This window comes from Eulemur rufifrons, chromosome 26 (assembly GCF_041146395.1).
Source record: "Eulemur rufifrons isolate Redbay chromosome 26, OSU_ERuf_1, whole genome shotgun sequence".
Taxonomy (NCBI): domain Eukaryota; kingdom Metazoa; phylum Chordata; class Mammalia; order Primates; family Lemuridae; genus Eulemur; species Eulemur rufifrons.
In genome coordinates, this window is record NC_091008.1 from 7,261,405 (window position 1) to 7,283,889 (window position 22,485).

The 22,485-nt window shown below is 41.8% G+C and overlaps 1 protein-coding gene across 1 annotated transcript in view; it reads right to left on the reverse strand.

The window, feature by feature from the left end:
• Nucleotides 1-22,485, reverse strand: part of TET2 (tet methylcytosine dioxygenase 2) — a 121,324-nt gene that overhangs the window by 18,119 nt on the left and 80,720 nt on the right. The window contains exons 3-6 of the mRNA XM_069459150.1: nt 18,519-21,988; nt 13,843-13,933; nt 12,278-12,371; nt 11,403-11,611 (exon numbers count right to left, since the gene is read on the reverse strand). Of these exons, the coding sequence (XP_069315251.1) occupies nt 11,403-11,611; nt 12,278-12,371; nt 13,843-13,933; nt 18,519-21,942 (3,818 nt within the window). The 5' untranslated portion in view covers nt 21,943-21,988. The remainder of the gene's footprint in view (nt 1-11,402; nt 11,612-12,277; nt 12,372-13,842; nt 13,934-18,518; nt 21,989-22,485) is intronic.

Below are 22,485 nucleotides of genomic sequence, written 5' to 3' on the forward strand. Positions count from 1 at the left end.
ACAGCTAAAATTTCCAGAAGCTTCCAGTCGTATAGTGGGGCCCTCACACTTTGCTTTCATTACTTTCTACCTCCAAGGAGCCCGATAAGGTTCTCATAATGAACGCTGGAGGGGGGAAAAAAAATCCCTTCATGCTTCCACAGAAGGAGGGGAAAAGAAAACATTTTGAAAAAAATACCACACCTTTGGCAGAATCTAGTAAGTCAGAACCTAACCTAGATGAGTTAGACAAGACCCTGGTGACCAGGGGGGAAGAGGAAAGCCCAACTCTGGCTCGCCCTACCCTTCTGTTTGGAAACAGGGAGATGCCCAACTCCACGGCAATATTCGAGATGAACGAGGGGACATCACTACAGACCCCGTAGATGTGAAAGGAATGTTATGAACAAATCCACGTCCGCAAATTTGGTCTTCACAAGACAACTAGAGATTAACACCAACCACGAACATGGATGTAAAAATCCTGACCAAATGGCTAATTTGAATCCAACAATTTATACAAAGAATACTACACTACAAACCCCAGGTATGCCAGCTTGGTTCCAAATTTGAAAATCAATTAATGTAATTTATTGCATCAACAAGCTAAAGAAGATAAGCCACATGGTGGTAAATGCAGAAAAAGCACTTAACAAAATCCAACACCCATTTATGATCAAAACACACAGACACACACACACACACACACACACACAGACACACACCAAATTCTTAGGAAACTAGGACTAGAGGGGAACTTCTTCAGCTTGGTAAATATCATGTATGAAACCCTACAGACCAACATATTTAACGGTGATAAACTCTTGTTCCTGCTAAGATCAGGAACAAGGCAAGAATATGCCTCTAACCACTGGTTTTCAACACGGTACCAGACGTTTTAGCTAATAGAATTAAGACAAGAAAAGGAAATGAAATGTGTACAGATTGGGAAGGAAGAAATCAAACTTTGTTCACAAAAGGCATGATCACCTAGAAAATCAAAAGAGTTGACAAAAAACCTGGATCCAGTAAGTAATTGTAGCGTGGTTGCAAGGTATAAGGTTAGTATTCAATAAATGATCATTTTTCTGCATGCCAGCAATGAACAAGTAGAATTTGAGATTAAAAATACATTATCGTTTATATTAGCACCCCCCAAAATAACATACTTGTGGATAAGTCTAATATAATATGCACATGGTCTATAAGAAGAAAACTTCAAAACTCTAATGAAAGATGTCAACAACTAAATAAATGCAGAAATATTCCATGTTCATGGATAGGAAGATTGAATAGTGTCAAGACGTTGGTTATTGCCAACTTGATCTAGAAATTCAATGTACTCTCCCCATCAAAATTCCAGCAAGTTTTGGGGGGATACTGACAAACTGATTTTAAAGTTCATAAAAAGAGGCAAAAGACCCAGAATAGCCAACTCAATATTGAACAAAAAGAACAGTGTCAGAGGACTGACACTACATATGAAAGATGTATTATAAAACTCCAGTAATCAGATCAGTAGGGTACTAGTAAAAGGACAGACAAAACTATGGCTAGAATAGAAAGCCTAGAAATAGATCTCATAAATATTGTCAACTGATCTTTGACAAAGTAGCAAAGGCAATACAGTGAAGCAAAGATCGTCTTTTTCGCAAATGGTGCTGGAACAACTGCACATCTCCACGCAAGAAAGTGAAACTACACACTTTACGGCCTCCACAAAATTAATGCAAAGTGGATCACAGACCTAAATATAAGATGCAAAACTATAAAACTCCGAGCAGAAAACACAGGAGAAAATCTAGATGACTTTGGGTTTGGCAATGACTTTTTAGATACAACACCAAAAGCATTATTTATTTAAAAAAAAAAAAAAAAAAAAAAAAAAAAAGGACGCACAAGGTAGACTTCATAAAAATTAAGATTTTTTTTTTTGTTGTTGAGACAGAGTCTCACTCTGTTGCCCAGGCTAGAGTGAGTGCCGTGGCGTCAGCCTCGCTCACAGCAACCTCAGACTCCTTGGCTCAAGCGATCCTCCTGCCTCAGCCTCCCGAGTAGCTGGGACTACAGGCATGCACCACCATGCCCGGCTAATTTTTTTCTATATATATTTTTAGTTGTCCATATAATATCTTTCTATTTTTAGTAGAGACGGGGTCTCACTCTTGCTCAGGCTGGTCTCGAACTCCTGACCTTGAGTGATCCACCTGCCTCGGCCTCCCAGAGTGCTAGGATTACAGGCGTGAGCCACCGCGCCCGGCCTAAATTAAGATTTTCTGTTCTGCAAATGACAGTGTTAAGAGAATAAGACAGGGCATAAAGTGGGAAAAAATATTTGCAAAAGACATATCTGATAAAGGTCCATTACCCAAAATAGATAAACAACACTAAAAATTCAACAATAAGAAACCAACCAACCTGATTTTAAAAAATGGGCTAAAGACCTTAACAGACACTTCATCAAAAAAGATATAGAGATGGGAAATATGTATATGAAAAGATGTTCCACATCATTATGTCTTTAGTAAAGTAAAATAGCATTATCAAAACACTGATGATACCAAATGCTGATGAGGATGTGAAGGAATAGGAACTCGCATTTATTAGTGGTGGGAATGTAAAATTGTACAGTCACTTTTAAAGATAGTTGGCAGTTTCCTACAAATCTAAACATACTCTCACCATCAATCCAGCAATTGTGCTCCATGCTATTTGACAGAAGGAGCGGAAAACTTGGTCCACACAAAAACCTGCACAGATATTTATAATTGATAATAGCCCAAACCTGGAAACAATCAAGATGTCTTTTCAGTAGGTTCATGGATAAACAAACTGTGGTATATCCGGACAATGTATAACATTCAATGCTAAAAAAGAAATGAGCTGTCAAGACATAAAGGAATCTTAAATGAATATTACTAAGTGAAAGAAACCAGTCTGGTTTGTTTTTGTTTTTGTTTTTTTTTTTTTGAGACAGAGTCTCACTCTGTTGCCCAGGCTAGAGTGAGTGCTGTGGTGTCAGCCTAGTTCACAGCAACCTCAGACTCCTGGGCTCAAGCGATCCTCCTGCCTCAGCCTCCCGAGTAGCTGGGACTACAGGCATGCGCCACCATGCCTGGCTAATTTTTTCTACATATTTTTAGTTGTCCAGATAATTTCTATTTTTTTTTTTTTTTTTCAGTAGAGACGGGGTCTCGCTCTTGCTCAGGCTGGTCTCGAACTCCTGACCTCAAGCGATCCTCCCGCCTCGGCCTCCCGGAGTGCTGGGATTACAGGCGTGAGCCACCGTGCCTGGGCAACCAGTCTGGTTTCTTTCTGAAAAGGCTGCGTGCTGTATGCTTCCAACTATATGACATTCTGGAATAGGCAGAACTACAGAGACAGTAAAAAGACCATTGGCTGCCCAGGGATGATCAGTGAGGGAGTGATGAACAGGTGGGATGCAGAAGATTTTCAGGGCAGTGAAACTATTCTGTATGTTACCGTAAGGGTGAATACATGTCATGAAACACGTATCTAAATCCAACCAACATGCAACACCAAGAGGAATCCTGACGTAAACTATGAAATCTGAGTGATAACAATGTATCAGTGTAGGTTCATTGATTGTAACAACGTACCACTCTGGTGGGGGGTGTTGACAACGAGGACAGGTTATGGATGTATAGGGTGGCAGGTACGTGGGAAAGCTCTGTACCTTCCTGCCATTTTACTATGAACCTAAAACTGCTTTAAAAAATAATCTATTAATTTTTTTTTTAATTCCCACAAAGGAAAGCCCAGGACTAGATGACTTTGCTAGTGAATTGAATCAAACATTTAGAGAATTAACACCAGTCCTTTACAAACTCTTCCAAGGGAACATATCTCTGTATTCTACGAAGCCAGAATTATGATGACGCTAAAACCAAGTACATCACAAGAAAACTATAGACCAATAGACCTTATCAATATAGAGATGCAAAAATCATCAATAAAATACTAGCAAACTGAATCCAGCAACATATAAAAAGTACACACTATGGTCCGGTGGGATTTATCCCAGAAACGCAATGTTAGTCCAATGTGAAAAATGAATCAATGTAATATACCATATTAACAGAATAAACGAGAAGAGCCACGGGATCATTTCAGTAGATGCAGATACAGCATTTGAGAAAAGTCCAACATCCTTTCATGATAAAAAATATTCAAGAAACTAAAACAAGGAAATTTCTGGACTTGATCAGGGAGTCTTAAAAATATAGCTAGCATCATACTTAATGGTGAAAAACTAAAAATGAGGAACAAGACAAAAAGATGTCTGCTCTTGCTAATTCTATTCAACACTTTCTAGAGGTTCTAACTGGGGTAATTAGGCAAGAAAAAGAAAAAAAAAGGCACCCATATTAGAAAGGAAGAAATAAAACTATTTCTATCGTACATGTAGCGAATGCTAAAGAAGCTACCCCAAGAAATTAGCGCTAATAAACTAGTTCAGCAAGTTGTCAGGATATAAGACCAATATATAAAAATCATACATATGACTGCATACTATCAATGAACAATAAAATCCATTTGTGTTAGCATCAAAAAGAATAAAACACTTGGCAAAATTTTAATAAAAGTATAGGGCTGGTACACTGAAACCTCCAAAACACTATTGAAGGAAATTAAAAACCTAAATAATTGGAAAGCCAACCTGTGTTCATAAATTGGAGGAACTTAATATTGTAAAGATAATCGGTACTTCCCAAATTGATCTACAGATTCAACAGAACCCGTCAAAATCCCAGGGAAGAAACTGACAAACTGATCTTAAAATTCACACGGAAACGCAAGGAACCCAGAGCAGCTGAAACAGTCTTGCAAAAGAAGAATGAAGTTGGAGGACTCACCTGTTCTGATTTCAAAATTTATTAACAAGCTCCCGGAACCCACACAGTTTGGTACTGGCATGAGGAAAGATATATGTAGATCAATAAAATGAAACTGGATCAGAAATAAACCTGTACCTCCTGGTCAGTTAATTTTCAACAAGGGTGACCAGATCATTTAATAGAGAAAAAAAAGTCTCTTCAACAAATGATGCTGTGAGCTTGTTTGGAAAAGAATAAAGCTGGACTCTTAACTCATGCCACCTAATGAAGTCAACATTGATCAACGACGTAAATGTAAGAGCTAAAACTACAATACTCTGAGAAGAAAGCATAGGTATAAACCTTTGCCATCTGGAATTGGGCAATGGTTCTTTAGATAGGACACCAAAAGCACAAGCAACCAATTAAACAATAGAAATTGAGTGTCACCAGAATCAAAATTTAAAACTTTTGTGCTTTAGGCGTTATCAAAATGAAAAGAACCTACAGAATAAGAGAAAAATGTCTGCAAACCATACATTTGATAAAGTTCTAGTAATCAAGAACATATTAAAACCTCAAATAGCTCTAAAAAGAAAACAACACAATTTAAAAGTGGGAAAATATATTTAAGTACCCTTTTCTCCAAAGAAGAGATATGAATAGCCAATACACACATGGAAAGATGCTAACATCATTAATCATTAGGAAAATGCAAATCAAAACCACGAGATAAACTTCACACTCATTGGGATGGTTATAATAAAAAAAGACAGACAGTAACTAGTTTTCCTGAGGATGTGGATACATTGGAGCCTTCCTGTGTAGTTGGCAGAAATGTGAGATGGCATAGCTGATTTGGAAAACAATTTGACAAATCTTCAAAAAGTTAAACATACAGTTACCATCTTACCGACAATATGACTCGTAGGTGTACAGGCAAGAGAACTGAAAACATACGCCCATACAAAACCGTGTACACAGATATTCATAGCAGCATTGGTGTTAATAATAGCTAAAAAGTGGAAACAACCCATATGTCAATTAACTGACAAATGGATAAAGAAAATGTGGTAGATACATACGATGAAATATTATTCAACCTTAAAAAGGGGAAAAAAGTACTGATGCGTGTTACAACATGGATGAGCTTTGAAAACATTAAGGTACATGAAAGAAGCCACACAGAAAGGCCAAATGTTTTATGACTTCACTAAAATGAAATGCCCAGAATAGGCAAATCTACAGAGACCGAGAGTTAATTAGCGGTTGCCAGGCAGAGCAGGGGAGAATGGGAAAGTGACTGCTTGATACTGGGTTTTCCTTTGGGAGCGATGATAATGCTCTGGGACTAGGGAGAGGGGATGGTTGCACAACTTTGTGAATATACTAAAATCACTGAACTGGATATTCTAAAAGGGTGGATTTCACGGTACGTGAGTCATATCTCAGTAGAAACATGGTAGAGTAACGTCAACGTTTATTTTCCACATAAAGTGGCTACTACTAAAAGACGTTTTTATTTCTATAGAGGTCTTATCAAATATTGTTAAAATTAGCACATCGTGGTCATTTTAATATGACTTGGAATTTGACTCATGGTTAAATAATGGAGCAATAGAGAAAATATCATAAAAATGATCGTCCATAAAATACATTAAAAAAATTCTTAACCTTTGATTTACCATTTCAACTTCTAACTGTAAAATATGTTTAAAGTAAAAATTAGATCAATTATTCAAAATATATGCAGTATAGAAAAACTGGCAAAAAAAATTAAATTTATACAACATTAAAAAAGAAAAAAAAAACGATCAATTTGCAAACTAACAAAATAATGGAAACAGGCAATGACCATCAACGATGCAGAACTATCAGGCCAAAGTCCAATGGGGAACTTTACGGTGGATCAAGCTGACGTTTCCTGAACACACTTAACATTGTTACCACCACTAAAACTGGAACCAACCGCACACACTGTGTCTCCTAATGGATATAAAGAACTAGGAAATCTACCCAGAGGAACAAAAGACATTCTATAAAAAAGACATCTGCACTGGAATGTTTACAGCAGCACAATTCACAATTGCAAAGATGTGGAAACAACCCAAGTGCCCATCAATACATGAGTGGATTAATAAAATGTGGTCCATGTACACCATGGAGTTCTACTCAGCCACAAAAAACAATGGTGATCTAGCACCTCTTGTATTTTCCTGGATAGAGCTGGAGCCCATTCTACTAAGTATCACAAGAATGGAAAAACAAGCGCCACATGTACTCACCATCAAATTGCTATTAACTGACTTAACATTTAAGCGCACCTATACCAATAACATTCATCGGGTGTCGGGCAGGTGGGAGGTGGAGGAGGGGATGGGTATATTCACACCTAATGGGTAGAGTGCACACTGCCTGGGGGATGGACACGCTTGAAGCTCTGACTTGGAGGTGGGGGCAAAAGCAATATATGTAACCTAAACATTCGTACCCCTGTAATGTGCTGAAAAAAGAAAAAAAAGAAGTGGGAGATTTCAGCACCACTTTGAAGCATTTTTACCAATGTATACACACGTGTGCATATATATACATGTTATGTAAGTATCACTCTAACTACCTGTCTACAGAAGATACTGGAAATGGAGGAATAACCACCAAAAGAAAGATGAAATCAGCCAAATCTAAAATGTGGGAGCTTTTACAGAGAGAAATCACACAATCTCTTTAACAAATATATTCATTAAAAAAAAGAGAGAGGAAGGGAAACTATTATAAATAAATAGACTTGTAAATCATATAATTTACCTTCTAAACTGGAACATTTTTAAAAGTAAAAGGAAGTTCTATTAAATAATTATGTCAGACAGTAGATAGGAACTGGGACAATTCCAAAGTGTCAATCAAGAGCAAGGACTAACTTTCCTCAACATCTTTTTACATTTGTGCATTTTATTTTATTTTTATTATTTTTATTTTATTTTATTTTATTTTATTTTTTGGAGACAGTCTCGCTCTGTTGCCCAGGCTAGAGTGCTGTGGCGTCAGCCTCGCTCACAGCAACCTCAAACTCCTGGGCTCAAGCCATCCTCCTGCCTCAGCCTCCCGAGTAGCTGGGACTACAGGCATGTGCCACCATGCCCAGCTAATTTTTTCTATATATATTTATAGTTGTCCAGATAATATCTGTCTATTTTTAGTAGAGACAGGGTCTCGCTCTTGCTCAGGCTGGTCTTGAACTCCTGACCTCAAGAGATCTTCCCGCCTTGGCCTCCCAGAGTGCTGGGATTACAGGTGTGAGCCACCTCGCCCGGCCTGTGCATTTTTTTGAAATAGGATCTGATCAGGGAATTGGAACAGATGTGGTCTGAATATTCAATGATATTAAAGAATCATTGCCAATTTTGAGATGAATGATAATGACATCATGAGTAGGTTTGGTAAAAAAAAGTCTTTATCTGATCGAGAGACCTACTAACGTGTTCACGGGTGAGAGGATAAACTCTCCGAGTTTTGCTTTGAAATACTAGCGGGATGCTCTGGTTTCTTTTCAGAATAAATCTTTCACCTTTTAAAATACTGGTGGGGGTGGGGGTGGGGATAGAAGTGTGAGAGAAACACAGGAAACAATATTGATACAATGTTGATGAACACTGAAGCCACGTGACAGGCTCATGGGATTCTCTATATTGTACCCTTCCTTTTAGGTATGTTTGAAAATTTTTTATAACAAAGTTTCTTAAAATGTTTACCGTCACCCACCATGGCAAAAGGCCCGTCTGGCTCTCAGGGCCTTACGATGACGATGACAGCTACCCTCCCACCATTCTTACTTGCCAAAAAGTATTGGTTGGGCTTAGTCATGAGCTGGAAATCTCAAAGGGAAAAATCTAAAGGAGAAACAGCTGGTTTGGCTCAAAGGAAATGTAAAGATCAGTCTGTGACTTTCTCACTGAAAGATGCTCTCAGAGATCTTTTCTGGACTCCCAGTGGGTGTTTGGGGACGTGTGGGCACAGACATTTATATCTGTGAGAACTCAGTGAGGTTGACACAGCCTTGCACGTGAAACTGAGTCAGCAGCCCCCAGTCTGAGATTATTCTCTGTTCTTGGCAAAAAGTCTCAAGTTTAACTTCTGCCAGCCATAAAATAAAATTTATTTACGGGTTGGAAGAAACTTCAAAAGCTATTTCTGAGCCAAGTCTCTATTGCCATTGGGTGTCTATTTTAACCACGTATTTATTAATAAGTATACATTTTTTTTTTTTTTTACTTTGGAAAATCGATCTTAGCATGCATAGCAGCGCAAGCTTAAAATTATCTAAATAATTAAAAGTGTGTAGCTAGACCTTTAAAATGCCTTAATCTTTGAAGTGTGTCTTTGAATAGTTTTGCACTTGCCTCCTATTTAGATCAGTTAAACAAATCACAACTTTTCTGAGAGCCTGGTCCAATTGTTGTTCTTGGTTTTCAAATGCAAATATAACAAGATTTAGGAAATTTACCATACATCTTTTTATATGTGTCAGATTCCATTTCAGACAATGGCCCTGGTAGGAAATTAAGGAAAAGCCTTCAGGGGGAAAATATCAGATATATAATATTAATGAAAATCAAATTAATTATAATACATATGAAATATAGTTTACATGAAAATTAAGGAAATTTAAATAAAAGAACAACTGTCATTTCCACAAGAAGTTCTTTAGTGATTTAGAACTTGCAATTAGTGATTTAGAACTTCAAACTATCAAGTATAAGTTGATTTCTGCTTTAAAAACAATGCAATGGCCGGGCGCGGTGGCTCATGCCTGTAATCCCAGCACTCTGGGAGGCCGAGGCAGGAGGATCGCTCGAGGTCAGGAGTTCGAGACCAGCCTGAGCAAGAGCGAGATCCCCATTTCTACTAAAAATAGAAAGAAATGATCTGGACAGCTAAAATTATATATATAGAAAAAAATTAGCCGGGCATGGTGGCACATGCCTGTAGTCCCAGCTACTCGGGAGGCTGAGGCAGGAGGATTGCTTGAGCCCAGAAGTTTGAGGCTGCTGTGAGCTAGGCTGACGCCACGGCACTCTAGCTGGGCAACAGAGTGAGACTCTGTCTCCCCAAAAAAAAAAAAAAAAAAAAAAAAGAACCAACAAACAACAATGCAATGTGATTAAATGCTGAGCAGAAATGGCATTACTAATATGAGCCCAAGGTACCTTAACTTTTATTTTCTTTCTGATTAAAAGTGCCTATGTATGTATATGTATATATATTTTAAGAAAGAATAGGAGCGTTAGGGTAGATTAAAAGGTAGTCCATCATTAAGTTTATAAGTCGTGAGTTACGAATGAACTTCTATCTTCCGACTACTTGTTTTCAGAAGTAGACTGTCAGGTACACACCAAGAATTTTGGATCATACCATAGAAAGTCAAGTCATACTTTCATCCAGGAAGAATAATTTTCCTAAATAGACTATTTATAGCTGATTTGCACGCCCCTGAGCCCACCCCCGGCCCCCAACCCAGAGAGAAAAACTGCGTTAACATAAAAGCTAGTAAAACTGGACCGGGGTAGTCAGAGCAGGCACAAGAACAAACGTGGTTAGCTATGGGTTGCCGTAGTGAGCGGCATGAATATCTTCGTACGCTCAGCAAACTATTTTGTAGTTGGCGCATACAGAGGAAAATAGACTAAAGACAGAAGTGTAAAATGAAAATAATTTTAGAACCAATTATGATCAAAATAACTGCCGTACGATTCCAGGGCAGCACGGTGAAACTTCCTGTATTTTAGTGTTCTACAGGAATAGCATAGCAGAGGAATATTAAGAACGAAGCTTTCTCCAGGTGAAAGTGCAGACTTCTTACAATGTGGATGAAATTTAAAAGACAGACAAAAAATATCAGCCAACCAGATGCACTAGATATATCTAACCGCATACCCTTGCTGTCCTAATTCCAAGCTTTTTATTCCTGGGAAATAATGCATGACCATAGTAAGTAATTTCTGGATCACGCAGCCCCATAAGAATGGGGGCAATTTTGATCACCATTGTGGAAATCATGGAATGGAAGTAATGAAGGGGAGTAATGATCAGTTCTATTTCTACAGAACTTTTATAGGCCCTTTATTTTTACGTTTGCTATATAGATATTAAGGTTCTTGACATGGGAATCCCAAAGCCTCTCACCAAACTCACTTTCTCTTTCAGAGACTGCACCACAGAGGTGGTGTCAATACTTAACAATATGGCGGCAGCACCCAAGAGTTGTCCCTTGTAGTACTCAAATAATTCCAAGTTTATGGTATAATGGAAGCCCTGTGGGAACAGCCACTGAGACTTCCAGTAAACTCCTAAATTAATGGCTAAATTCTGAGTATGCAAAATATCAACTCACGAAATAACCCAATTATTCGTGTTAGCAAATGCAACCTCTTATCACTTAACTGTGCAACCAACGGACGTTTTGATCCCCATGTCACGAATGGAAAAATGCAAGCCCAGCTCCTTTACTTCGAACCAGAGACCCGGCTCTCCCACCAGCACCCACAAAGCAGGCAGGGGACCCCCCCCCACCCCCCAGTCCTCACTTACTCTTCGTTCAGGGCACAGCGGCGGTTGGTGAGCGTGCCGTACTTCCTCAGCGTCTCGGTGAGCTCCGAGTAGAGTCTGTCGGCCAGGGACAGCGGGATCCCTTCCCACACCAGGATGAGGATGACGATGACCGCGGCCTCGCAGGTGTGGCCGGCCCGTTCCCGCACCAGACACAGCAGCTTCTCCTCGCTGCAGCTTCTGCGAACCACCTGAGTGGACAACGGTTTCATCCCACACACCCCGCACCCCAGCCAGAACAAAACAGGGGGTCACTTGCGAGCAGGTGACAGCAGGTGACAGCACAGATTTATTCATGCATGTACGTTTTCTCATGTCTGGCTCACCACGAGGGCGGCATTTATCACCACGTGCAATTTTGCCTTTTGCTGCCTGTCTACACAGCGGGGCTCGTCTACACAGTGGGGCTCACCCCGGTGTCAGGATAGGGAGAGTCTCAAAACTGGTCCTTCATGTGTAGCGGACTAGACCCAGGGCAATGGGGACAAGGAAATGCCGCCTGCCTACGGCTGCAGCCAAATGCAAGACATATAGGTCTTCCTTAAAGGTTTCCATAAATGACAATATAAAGATTAGTTGAGGGTTAAGAACCACGTCGTCACGTGCCAAGACGAATTATACCACACGGGGACGGATGACCTCCTCACCACTAAACTCTTTCAATTAATTACAGTTTGTTCGTGATCTGAAAACGCGTCTGCCTTCTTAAGAAATAACACATGATAAAAAAAAATAATAGGCAATGTTTGTCTCAACGAGGCATGACGCCTCGATCTGGATAACTCAATTCTCAGGGTTAGACTTATAAATAAAAAGGCTCAAGATTGAAGACCGAAGCCTTGTCGGGTCACACTTACCCATTTAGCAATTGGACATCCCTGAGAACTCTTGCCTTCTTTACCAGTATAGACGACTCTTTCAATCCTAATTGCTTTACCCTTCTGTCCAAACCTTAAAGAAACCCACAGAAACACACACACACACACACACACACACACACAAAATTATTAGCAAATGAATTCAAGAGGAAGTTAAAATATTTGAACATTTGAGCACAATTTTATTCTATGACCACTTCCAGAGAAATGAATGGTTTATTTATTTATTTTTTTTAAAATAGGTCTACACCAAGCAAACTAGATAATAGTTTTTAAGCCTTGTTTTTCTTCAGCATCAAAATATAATTATAATGAACTATTATTTGCAAATCATAGGTTGGGTGAAAATAATGGGACAGTTTGTTTTTCTACATAATTCACAAAGCACGAAATTTAAGTTAGTTTGCTAAATTCAGTTTTCTAAAAACATAGTATTTGATTTTAGTCCTTTACTACGTTTAGATATTTTAAAACTTAGGGAGTCGTGATAGATTTTAGTTAGGGTTATTCTCCAAAGAATCTCTCACATTTATAAAAAAAAAAAAAAAAGGGAGCTGGCAAGTAATTAGTATCCAGCCTTTCTGAAAATATAGTTCTAGAAATAGACTATATTTTCCCTTATGACCAAAGCACTACTAAAAAAATAATAATTAAAAAAAAAGGCACTTAGGAAAATTCACTGCTTCTGCCAGGCCACTAGGTGATTATTTAGTGACTTTCTACGTGCTAATTTAGAAATGAATAATTTGGAGATGGAGCAAGATTGATACTACCGAATGTGTCCTTTGGCTGCCCGAATGTATCCTAACGTATTTTAATAACGACACTGCCTACCTCTTAAGGCAAAGGCCACCCTAGTAGAATAACAGCTCAGGGCTGTCGATATCTATAAGAAAGGCCCTCTCTGCATTGATTATCTCGCTCCTAAGGGTCTTCTACATGCAGCAGTGACTGTGTAGATACAGGCAAATACTGGCATACCTGTGATTGATAGTAAAAAAACAAAAACAAAAACAAAAACAAAAACAAAAAAGGCAGCTGTAAACAGAATCTGTCTTTCTGGTCAACCTGATCACCCTTGCTCTCTGTCCACAGTAAGAGAAATCTTCCTTAGAGGTAACTACCTACTCGCTTGCGACACTAGGTGAATGTGACTCAGTGGTTCCTTTCATAAACCACACTTCACCCTCTTTCCTCTCTGGCGCTTCACCTCCCAGTGGGAAAGCCAGAGAGGGCCCTCTGTCTGCAGCCCACGCCAGCACCCTTGTGCCGGGCAGCCGGCTCATGCTCGTTCCTGCCTCAGTTTCCTGGCATCCGTCTCCAAGTGGGCAGCCTGTGCCGGCTGGCAGACGATGGGCCCTGTCAAATATTGTGACTCTCTGGTGAACAGCACAGTGTGTCGTGTTGGCAACCCTCGAATAGCTAAGCCTCCTGATAATCACTCGGTTTACAATTGTTGGCTGCTTTGTGTGTGAAGGCTGGAAAAACTCTGACATATACAAAAGGATAAACGTTAATCTGCCCTGTGCCTTTGCGTTAATTACCTTTCTTCCATGATTTCTCTAATAGCTGCCACATTAGGACCTGCTCCTAGTTGGGTATAAAAAGGACCTTCATCTTTTTCAATAATTTGCTCTGTTGAGATAATAGAAGATTATTATTTTAGACCTCAATTATACTAAATATAAAGGCTACACCCACAAAGCTTATCCCCCAACTGCACATTAAGGGCCCTGACAAGTGACTTTAAAAATTTTTTTCTTTAAAATGAGTAAATTGATGGACTGAGCTATTAGAAAATGTGCGATAGAATTAAGTATATGTCCGTGCTGGCTGCGGATAAAAATAATTACATTTCAGATATGGGATAAAAATTACTGGAAACCAAGTAAGTGCAACAAAACAAAGAAAACAGTGAGGGAATTAGAATGTATTATATGTAGTACCGACTACAACCCCATTTTTTTTTTTTTAAACTGAAAAAAATTTTTAAAGCTAACTAGAAGCACCTGCCTGCCACTTGGACGTTAAAAGATTAAAAATAAAATTTCCTGTTTATCCCACCCACCCCCCCCTCCGGAATATTGCACGATTTATTGTCAAGGGCCCCTTTTTCTGTTCTTGTTTCCCCACCACATTTAATCACTCTGTTTGCAAAAGAAGAATATTCAATCCAGACCCGTATTTGTGTGCACTGTGGATGCAACGTAAAATGAGAGAAAATGCTGGAGGGTCAGGTCAAAAGGAGGGGCCGTTATTACAAAGGGCTGAAGATGGAAACGTGGAAAGTTAGAATAGGATAAGAGAAGTATGGGAGACGATCATAACTTACCAAAGGTTATCTAAGACGTGTGTGGCACTTTAGCCCAGAGACATAACTTAAGCCACACACAAAGAGGAGCACAGTGCTCCACTCTCCATCTTCCTACAAAGTGTGGGGTCTCTCATTGCGAGAGGGACCGTGTGGGGTGAGTGGGTCATGAGTCACACTAATTTCACATTTGTTTTTTGCAAATGTCTTCCACTATATCCACGCTCAGTAGCTGTAATTCAGATCTTCTACCTATTAATAAATATATATCTACATCCATCAGCAAAAATGTTTCCTTATTCCTATAGACCAATAATGTATCCTGAAGTTTAACGAAAAGCTGTTTGTTTTGGGGGAAAAAAAAAAAAAAAGAGATATGGAATACAGGCATACCTCATTTTATCGCACTGAGCGGTTACTATGTCCTTTGCTAATTGAAGGATCGTGGCCGCCCTGCCTGGACAAGACCGTCAGCCCCATTCTCCCAAAGCACGTGCTCACTTCTTGTCTCTGTGTTCCACTTTGGTAATTCTCACCATATTTCAAGCCTTTTTCGTTATTACTATGTCTGTGACGGTGACCTGTGATCAGTGACCCGCGGTGTTACTATTGCAATTATCTTGAGGACACACAAACTGTGCCCCTATGAGACAGAAAACTTAATTGTTAAATATTGTGCGTGTTCTGCCTTCTCCACAACTATTCATTCCCCTGCTTCATCCCTCTGCTTGAGGCTCCTGAATCCCTAGACACCACAATGTTGAAATGAGGCCAATGAATAACCCTAACAATGGCCTCTTAAGTGTGCGAGCGGAAGTCCCATGTCTCTCACTTAGAAATGACTTAGCTCAGTGAGGAAGACTCGTCTAAAGCCGAGATAAGCCGAAAGCTAGACCTCTTGTGCCATGCAGTTAGCCAAAGTGTGGATGCAAAGAGAAAAAATTCTAGAAGGAAATTAAAAGCGCTGCTCCAGTGAGCACACGCATGGTAAGAAATTGCAACAGCTTGTTGCTGATCCAGAGAAAGTTCTAGCGGTCTGGAGAGAAGACCACACCAGCCACAACGTGTTCTTAAACCAAAGCCTAATCCAGCGGAAGGCCCTGACTCTCTTCTGTCACGTGAAGACGGAGGGAGGTGAGGAAGCTGCAGAAGCAAAGTCGGAAGCCAGCAGAGGTTGGTGGATGAGGTTGAAGTAACGAAGCCGTCTTCGTAACATAAAAATGCAAGGTGAAGCGGCGAGTGCTGATGTAGAAGCTACACAAGTCATCCAGAAGATCTAGCTGAGATCGCTGATGAAGGTGGCTACATCCAACAACAAATCATCACTGTAGCTAACACAGCCTTGCATTGGAAGACGATACCAGCGAGGACTTTCGTGTCTCTAGAAGAGAAGTCAACACCTGGCTTCAAAGCTTCAAAGGGCTGACTCTTGCGTTAGTGGGTAATATAGCTGATCACTTTCAGTTGAAGCCAATACTCATTTGCTATTCTAAAAATCCCAGGGCCCTGAAGAATTATGCTAAATCTACTCTGCCTATGCTCTATAAATAGAACCAAAAAAGCTTGATGACAATACATCTGCTCATACCATGGTTTCCTGAATATTTTAAGCCCTCTGTTAAGAACTGCTGCTGAGAAAATATTTCTTTCAACCTATTACTACGCGTTGACAATGCACCCGGTCATCCAAGAGCTCTGATGGAGATATGCAAGGAGATTAATGTCGTTTTCATGCCCGCTGATATGACACCCATTCTAAAGCCCATGGATCAAGAAGTAATTTTGACTTTCAAGTCTTATTACTTAAGAAATTTATTGTAGGCCGGGCGCGGTGGCTCACGCCTGTAATCCTAGCACTCTGGGAGGCCGAGGCGGGTGGATCGCTCAAGGTCAGGAGTTCGAGACCAGCCTGAGCGAGAGCGAGACCCCGTCTCTACTAAAAATAGAAAGAAATGATCTGGACAACTAAAATATATATAGAAAAAATTAGCCGGGCATGTTGGCGCATGCCTGTAGTCCCAGCTACTCGGGAGGCTGAGGCAGGAGGATCGCTTGAGCCCAGGAGTCTGAGGTTGCTGTGAGCTAAGCTGACGCCACGGCACTCACTCTAGCCTGGGCAACAGAGTGAGACTCTGTCTCAAAAAAAAAAAAAAAAAAAGAACTGCTGCTGAGAAAATATTTCTTTCAACCTATTACTACGCGTTGACAATGCACCCGGTCATCCAAGAGCTCTGATGGAGATACGCAAGGAGATTAATGTCGTTTTCATGCCCGCTGATATGACACCCATTCTAAAGCCCATGGATCAAGAAGTAATTTTGACTTTCAAGTCTTATTACTTAAGAAATTTATTGCTTAAGGGTATAGATGCCATAGATATCGACTCCTCGGATGGACCGAAGCAAAGTAACTTGTAAACCTTCTGGAAAGGATTCACTACTTTAGATGCTATTAAGAACATCCATGACTCATGGGAGGAGTTCGAAATATCAACATTGGCAGGAATTGATTCCCATCCTTATGCCTAACTGGGAGGAGTTAAAAACTTTGGTAGAGGAAGGAACTACAGACGTGCGGGGAAGAGCAAGAGAACTAGATTTAGAAGCGGGACCAGGAGGTGAGATCGAACTGGTGCAATCTCGTAAGAGCGGATGAGGAGCTGCTTCTTAGGGACGAGCAAAGAAAGTGGTTTCTTGGGATGGAATCTACTCTCAGTGAACGCGTGGTGAACACTGTTGGTTGAAATGACAACAAAGAATTCAGACTAGTACAAAAACTTAGCCAAGAAAGCAGGGACGGGGTTTGAGACGATCCACTCCAATTTTCAATGATGACTTACTTTGAGTAATATGGCACCAAACACCACCACATCCTACAGAGACATCTTTCATGAAAGGAAGAGTCAATCCATGCAGCGAACTTTAACAAATTGCCGCAAAAACCACCCCAACCTGCAGCGACCTCCGCCCTGGCCAGTCAGCACCGTAACATCGAGGCAATAAACTCCACCACCAAAAGGATTATGACTCTCTGAAGGCCAAGGTGCCCATGCATTTTTTAGTAATAAAGTATTTTTTAGCTGAGATGTGTCCATTGTTTCTTCAGATACAATGCTCCAGCACACTTAATGGATTACAGCGTAGTGTAAACATTTACGTGCACTGGGAAACCAAACAATTCATTTAACTCACTTTATTTCAATATTTGCCTTCTTGGGGGTAAGGCAAAGCCCCGATATCTCTAAGGTATGCCTGTACCATATTCTTTTAAATGAAAAAAGTGAACTTTTAGAGAAAATGGAATCAAAAAAGTATACACAAATCACCACGTTTCACCTGTACAAAAGGGAGACAGTACTAAGAGCCTCAGAAGCATCATTTCCCCAACTCACCAAGACTGAAGACGATAATTTCCCCATGATTCAGAAATGTTGTAAAACTACTAACACATTCAACCTTCATTTAAAAAAAGCAATTAAAAGTTCCTACATTAGATTGCCTATGGCAGCTATTTTCTCATTTTAATAGATTTTTTTTTTTTTCCCTCCTGCCTGGCTATCTCCTCCAGGAGATAATACGCAAAGAGTCAAGTAGATAGATTAAAAACAGAGACATTCAAATTTTAAAGGGTCTGAATAGAGGTCAAAATAAACATGCACGATTGTTTAAACTTTTGGGAAAAATTGCATGTAAATGAAGTTTTCTCTTGCACGGCACAAGCATCTGTAATTTGAAGACACAAAAAAAAACAAAATGTAAGCTTCAGATTTTTATGAGCCTTCACAAATTGCTGCCAGACTCAAGATTTAAAAAAAAAAAAAAGAAAAGAAAAGAAAATCCCATATCCGAAGATAAATCTGGTAATTCTGGATAAACAAGGTGTGTCTCAGTGCATTTTGCTGGCACTTACCTACACATCTGCATGACGGGAAATCATACTGAGTCTTGATAGGTGTATCCAGTAAATTTTTTATAGGCGTATCTAGTAATTTGGAAGGTGACTCTAAAAAATTATTGAGAACAGAACCAGCTGTTCTTTTGGTTGGTGTCTTTTCTGAAGAAGGAGTCGCTTGCTGCTCTGAAGCTGGGGTGTGGCCATCAAGTTCTGCAGCAGTGGTTTGTCTCGTTAGAACCGTGACTGGCCCTGACATTTCAACTTTGACTTGCTTCTGTGATTTGAGGGTAAGGGCCTTATGGTCAAACAAAGATTTGACCTGAAACTGCTTCAGGTGCTGCTCCATGGCCTCAATAATGCTCTTTGGCTGGACGTTGTCACAGCTCGGAGGTGGAATCTCTTGCTTCGTGATCTTTTTCCACACTTTGTTTTCCGGCTGTGTCGACACGGAGTGCATGCAGGCATGGGGCTTGGAGCCGGGTTCAACCTTAATCGGCCGGTGCACCTGATGATGGCCAGACTCAGTCTGGGGTGGCTGCGTTTGCTGCTGCAGTTCTTGCTTCTGCAAGAGGTGCCACCTTAGAGCAGCGTGCTTGTGAAGGTCCCTCTGGGGAGGAGTCTGAAGGCGACTTCCTCCCTGGTCAGGCACAGGGTAAGCATTTGCTTGGTTTTCCAAGTACCTTTGCTGAGTGAGTTGTACAGCTTGTGGATTAGACAGATCTTGGTGTCTACTTTTATATTCCTGCAGAGCTGAAGCTTGTTGAGGCTTCTGCTCTTGTTCTCGAAAGCACCTGTGAAGAACATCTTGCTTTGGGGTCACATTATTTGGAAAATATTGCATATGATGCGAGTTTGGGGTCTTGTTTCCAGCAAAGAGTTCAGAATGGAGAGTCTGTTCTTTATGCTCTGGAATGAGGTGGGCACTGTTTGAACAAGAAATCTGCCCTTTATTTGCACTTGATTTCAAGATGTGACTGTAAGGGGAATTTCTACTATGCATAGTCTGTACTTGCTCCAGTCCCATTTGGGTAGGATGAGCCTGGAACTCGCTTGATTTCGAATACTGATTTTCACCATGAAAGCATTCTTCCACTTTAATCTGGCCAAAGAACGATCCTTCCCTTTGCGGATCACTGTTGCTCTGGGGATGAGGAAACGTCGGGAACATTTGTTCTTTATTCTTCGTTTGTAATTTTGGCTGCTGTGGCTGGTTCGGGGGGAGATGCGAATTCTGGGACGGTTGGGTTTGCGCCGCCTGATTCTGAGGCCTGTGTTGCAAAAGGTGTGAGTTTGAGAGCGGCTCAGCGTCCGAAGCCTGTCGATTCAAGTGCTGTTTTAACAACGGGGACATGAGCTTCTCAGCTTGGGGGTCCGCTCTGTGTTGAAAATGAAATCTGGGAGCACACAGCGACCGCACGTGAGCTTCGGGGGCGGGGTCCGTTTTGGAGAAGTGGATCTGGTGCGGGCGTTTCTGGAACTGGAGATGTTGGTCCACTGTACCTTGAGCCTGGCCTTGGTTCATCTCACCGTGGTACGTGTGTGACTTCTGCTCCGGCCGCACTGGGTTATGGATGTAACCGTGCCTGGGGACCGTCCCCGGCAGGGTGGAATTTCCAGTGTATGGTTTGGAGGTCATTGGATTGGAGGAGTAGGATTGAGACTGCAGAGTGGGTGGCAGTGAGGCTTCATTACGTTTTGGGTGGGATTCTGCCTGATGAAAATGCAGGGCCTTCAACTCAATCCACCCAGGTTTCAGAGAGTGCTGTGTCGGGAGCCCAAGGTCTCGCGTTTGCTCCTTGTCGCGACCCTGCGGGATCTCTGGCTCTTTGTGTCTCGCCGACGGCCGGCAGTGGTTCTGCACATCCCCAAGGATCGCTGGGTCGTGCTTGAGATGTGCTGCCACTGGTCGCGTTTTCTCGGAGCACAAGGTCCCCGGAGTCCGTCCGTCATTCCTGTTGACGACATCGTTCTGGGACCTTTCTGAAAGCATCAGAGAGGGGTTGGATCCCCGTGTAGATGGATTAGGACTCTGGGGTGGTGGTGCCTTAGGGGGACCCTCTATTTCCACTTCCCTTAAAAGAGTCGCGTTGCTTTGGTTGGGATATTGATGGCGTTCTTGTAAAACTCCATCATTCAGAGTGCTTTTTCCTTCCGGGGGAAGCTGAGGAACCTGCGGACAAGGAGGAGGAGGAGGAGGAGGAGGAGGAGGAGGAGGGGGAGAAAGAAGCAATCGTGATGGCGGCGTGGTAGTGGCCGAAAAGGAATCCTTAGTGAACACTGAGCTTTGCTTGAAGTAAGCACCATTCGTTTCATTTTGCTTTAAATGCCGTTCAGAGCTGCCACCAGGAGCTTGCAAATCACTGCCCGAACCTGAACAAAGTTCTCCACCAGATACCAGCTCTGTGGTTCCTTGGACGTTGCCGTTCTCCGCGGGAGAGCGGCAAATCTCAGGCACCGCTTTCTGTTGTCGTGGCTGCTCTGGTTTCTGAAAGGGGCAGGTCTCGAGCACCGCAGCTGGTTCGCGGGCAATGTCAGCATCGCAGGCCTCGGTCACCACTGCCGCTGGCTCTGGGGGCAGCTCAGAGTTCGAGGTCTGCGGAGAATTGATCTGCCCTGAGGTATGCGCTGGGTGAGGGATCTCACGGGACGACTCGTGAGGAGCCTGACTGTTAATGGCATTCATGTGAGATGTGGCTGTCTGCACCGCAATGGAAACACGGTCTGGATAGTACTGAGACAGTGTCTTCTCCAGGAGTTCACCGTGTGTGTTTTCCATGGAAGAGGCAGAAACGGTAGCACCATTGGGTATTAGCACTGCCTTGTTTTTAAGAAGTAATACAATGTTCTGGTCGCGGGAGTTACCATGTTTCCCCTCCTGCTCGTTCAGAATCTGAGGCTCTGGGTTTTCGGACCCGCTGCCGTTACGGGTTGAAAAACTGGCGAAATCTTTCACTGCCTTTTCTTGGGCGGCAGAGCTCGCAGATTCTCTTTTCTCGTGCAGATCGGAGGCATTTGGTTGATGGCTGCTTTCGCTTGGGTTTCTTTCTTGACTTTCCCCGAAGAAGTTGTGCCTTTCTCCGTTAGCCTTTTGGTCTTGTTTCAGTTTCTTGTGCTGATGGAGCCCAGACAGAGAAGGTTCGCTGACTGTGCGTTTTATCCCTCCGTTCTGCAGACATTTGGAATGCCCGCTCCCTTCCTGAATAAAGTCGGGACTCACGCGGCTGGTCTGGCTTCCCTTCATATGGGCTATCCCATAATAACTTCGGAAAGCCTGCCACCTGGTCTCTCCGTTCACTTCTGCATGGGGCCTCTCAGCCAACGGGCTTCCATTCTGGAGCTTTCTAGCCAGAGGTTCCGTCTGGCAGGCGGGAGAAGGCGATGGTATCAGGAATGGACTTTGTCTGTTGCCCTCAACATGGCTGGTTCTGTCTTGTTCCATCAGGCTTGCTCCGGGACCATCCACAAGGCTGCCCTCCGGATGAATTCTACAGAGCACGGAAACAAAAACAAATTAAAATGCATGTATATATCTAGCACTCATAATACATCTTAGGGAACAATTGTGGCATGCATAATATTGGAATAACTAGCCATAGCCAACTGTGAGACTCATTTTCATATTGAAAGTGACAACCGGCCGGGCGCGGTGACTCACGCCTGTCATCCTTGCACTCTGGGAGGCCGAGACGGGAGGATCGCTGGAGGTCAGGAGTTCAAGACCAGCCTGAGCAAGAGCCAGACTCCGTCTCTATTAAAAATAGAAAGAAATGATCTGGACAGCTAAAAATATATAGAAAAAATTAGTCGGGCATGGTGGTGCATGCCTGTAGTCCCAGCTACTCAGGAGGCTGAGGCAGGAGGATCGCTTGAGCCCAGGACTTTGAGGTTGCTGTGAGCAAGGCTGACACCATGGCACTCTAGCCCGGGCAACAGAGTGAGCCTCTGTCTCAAAAAAAAAAAAAAAAAAAGAAAGAAAGAAAGA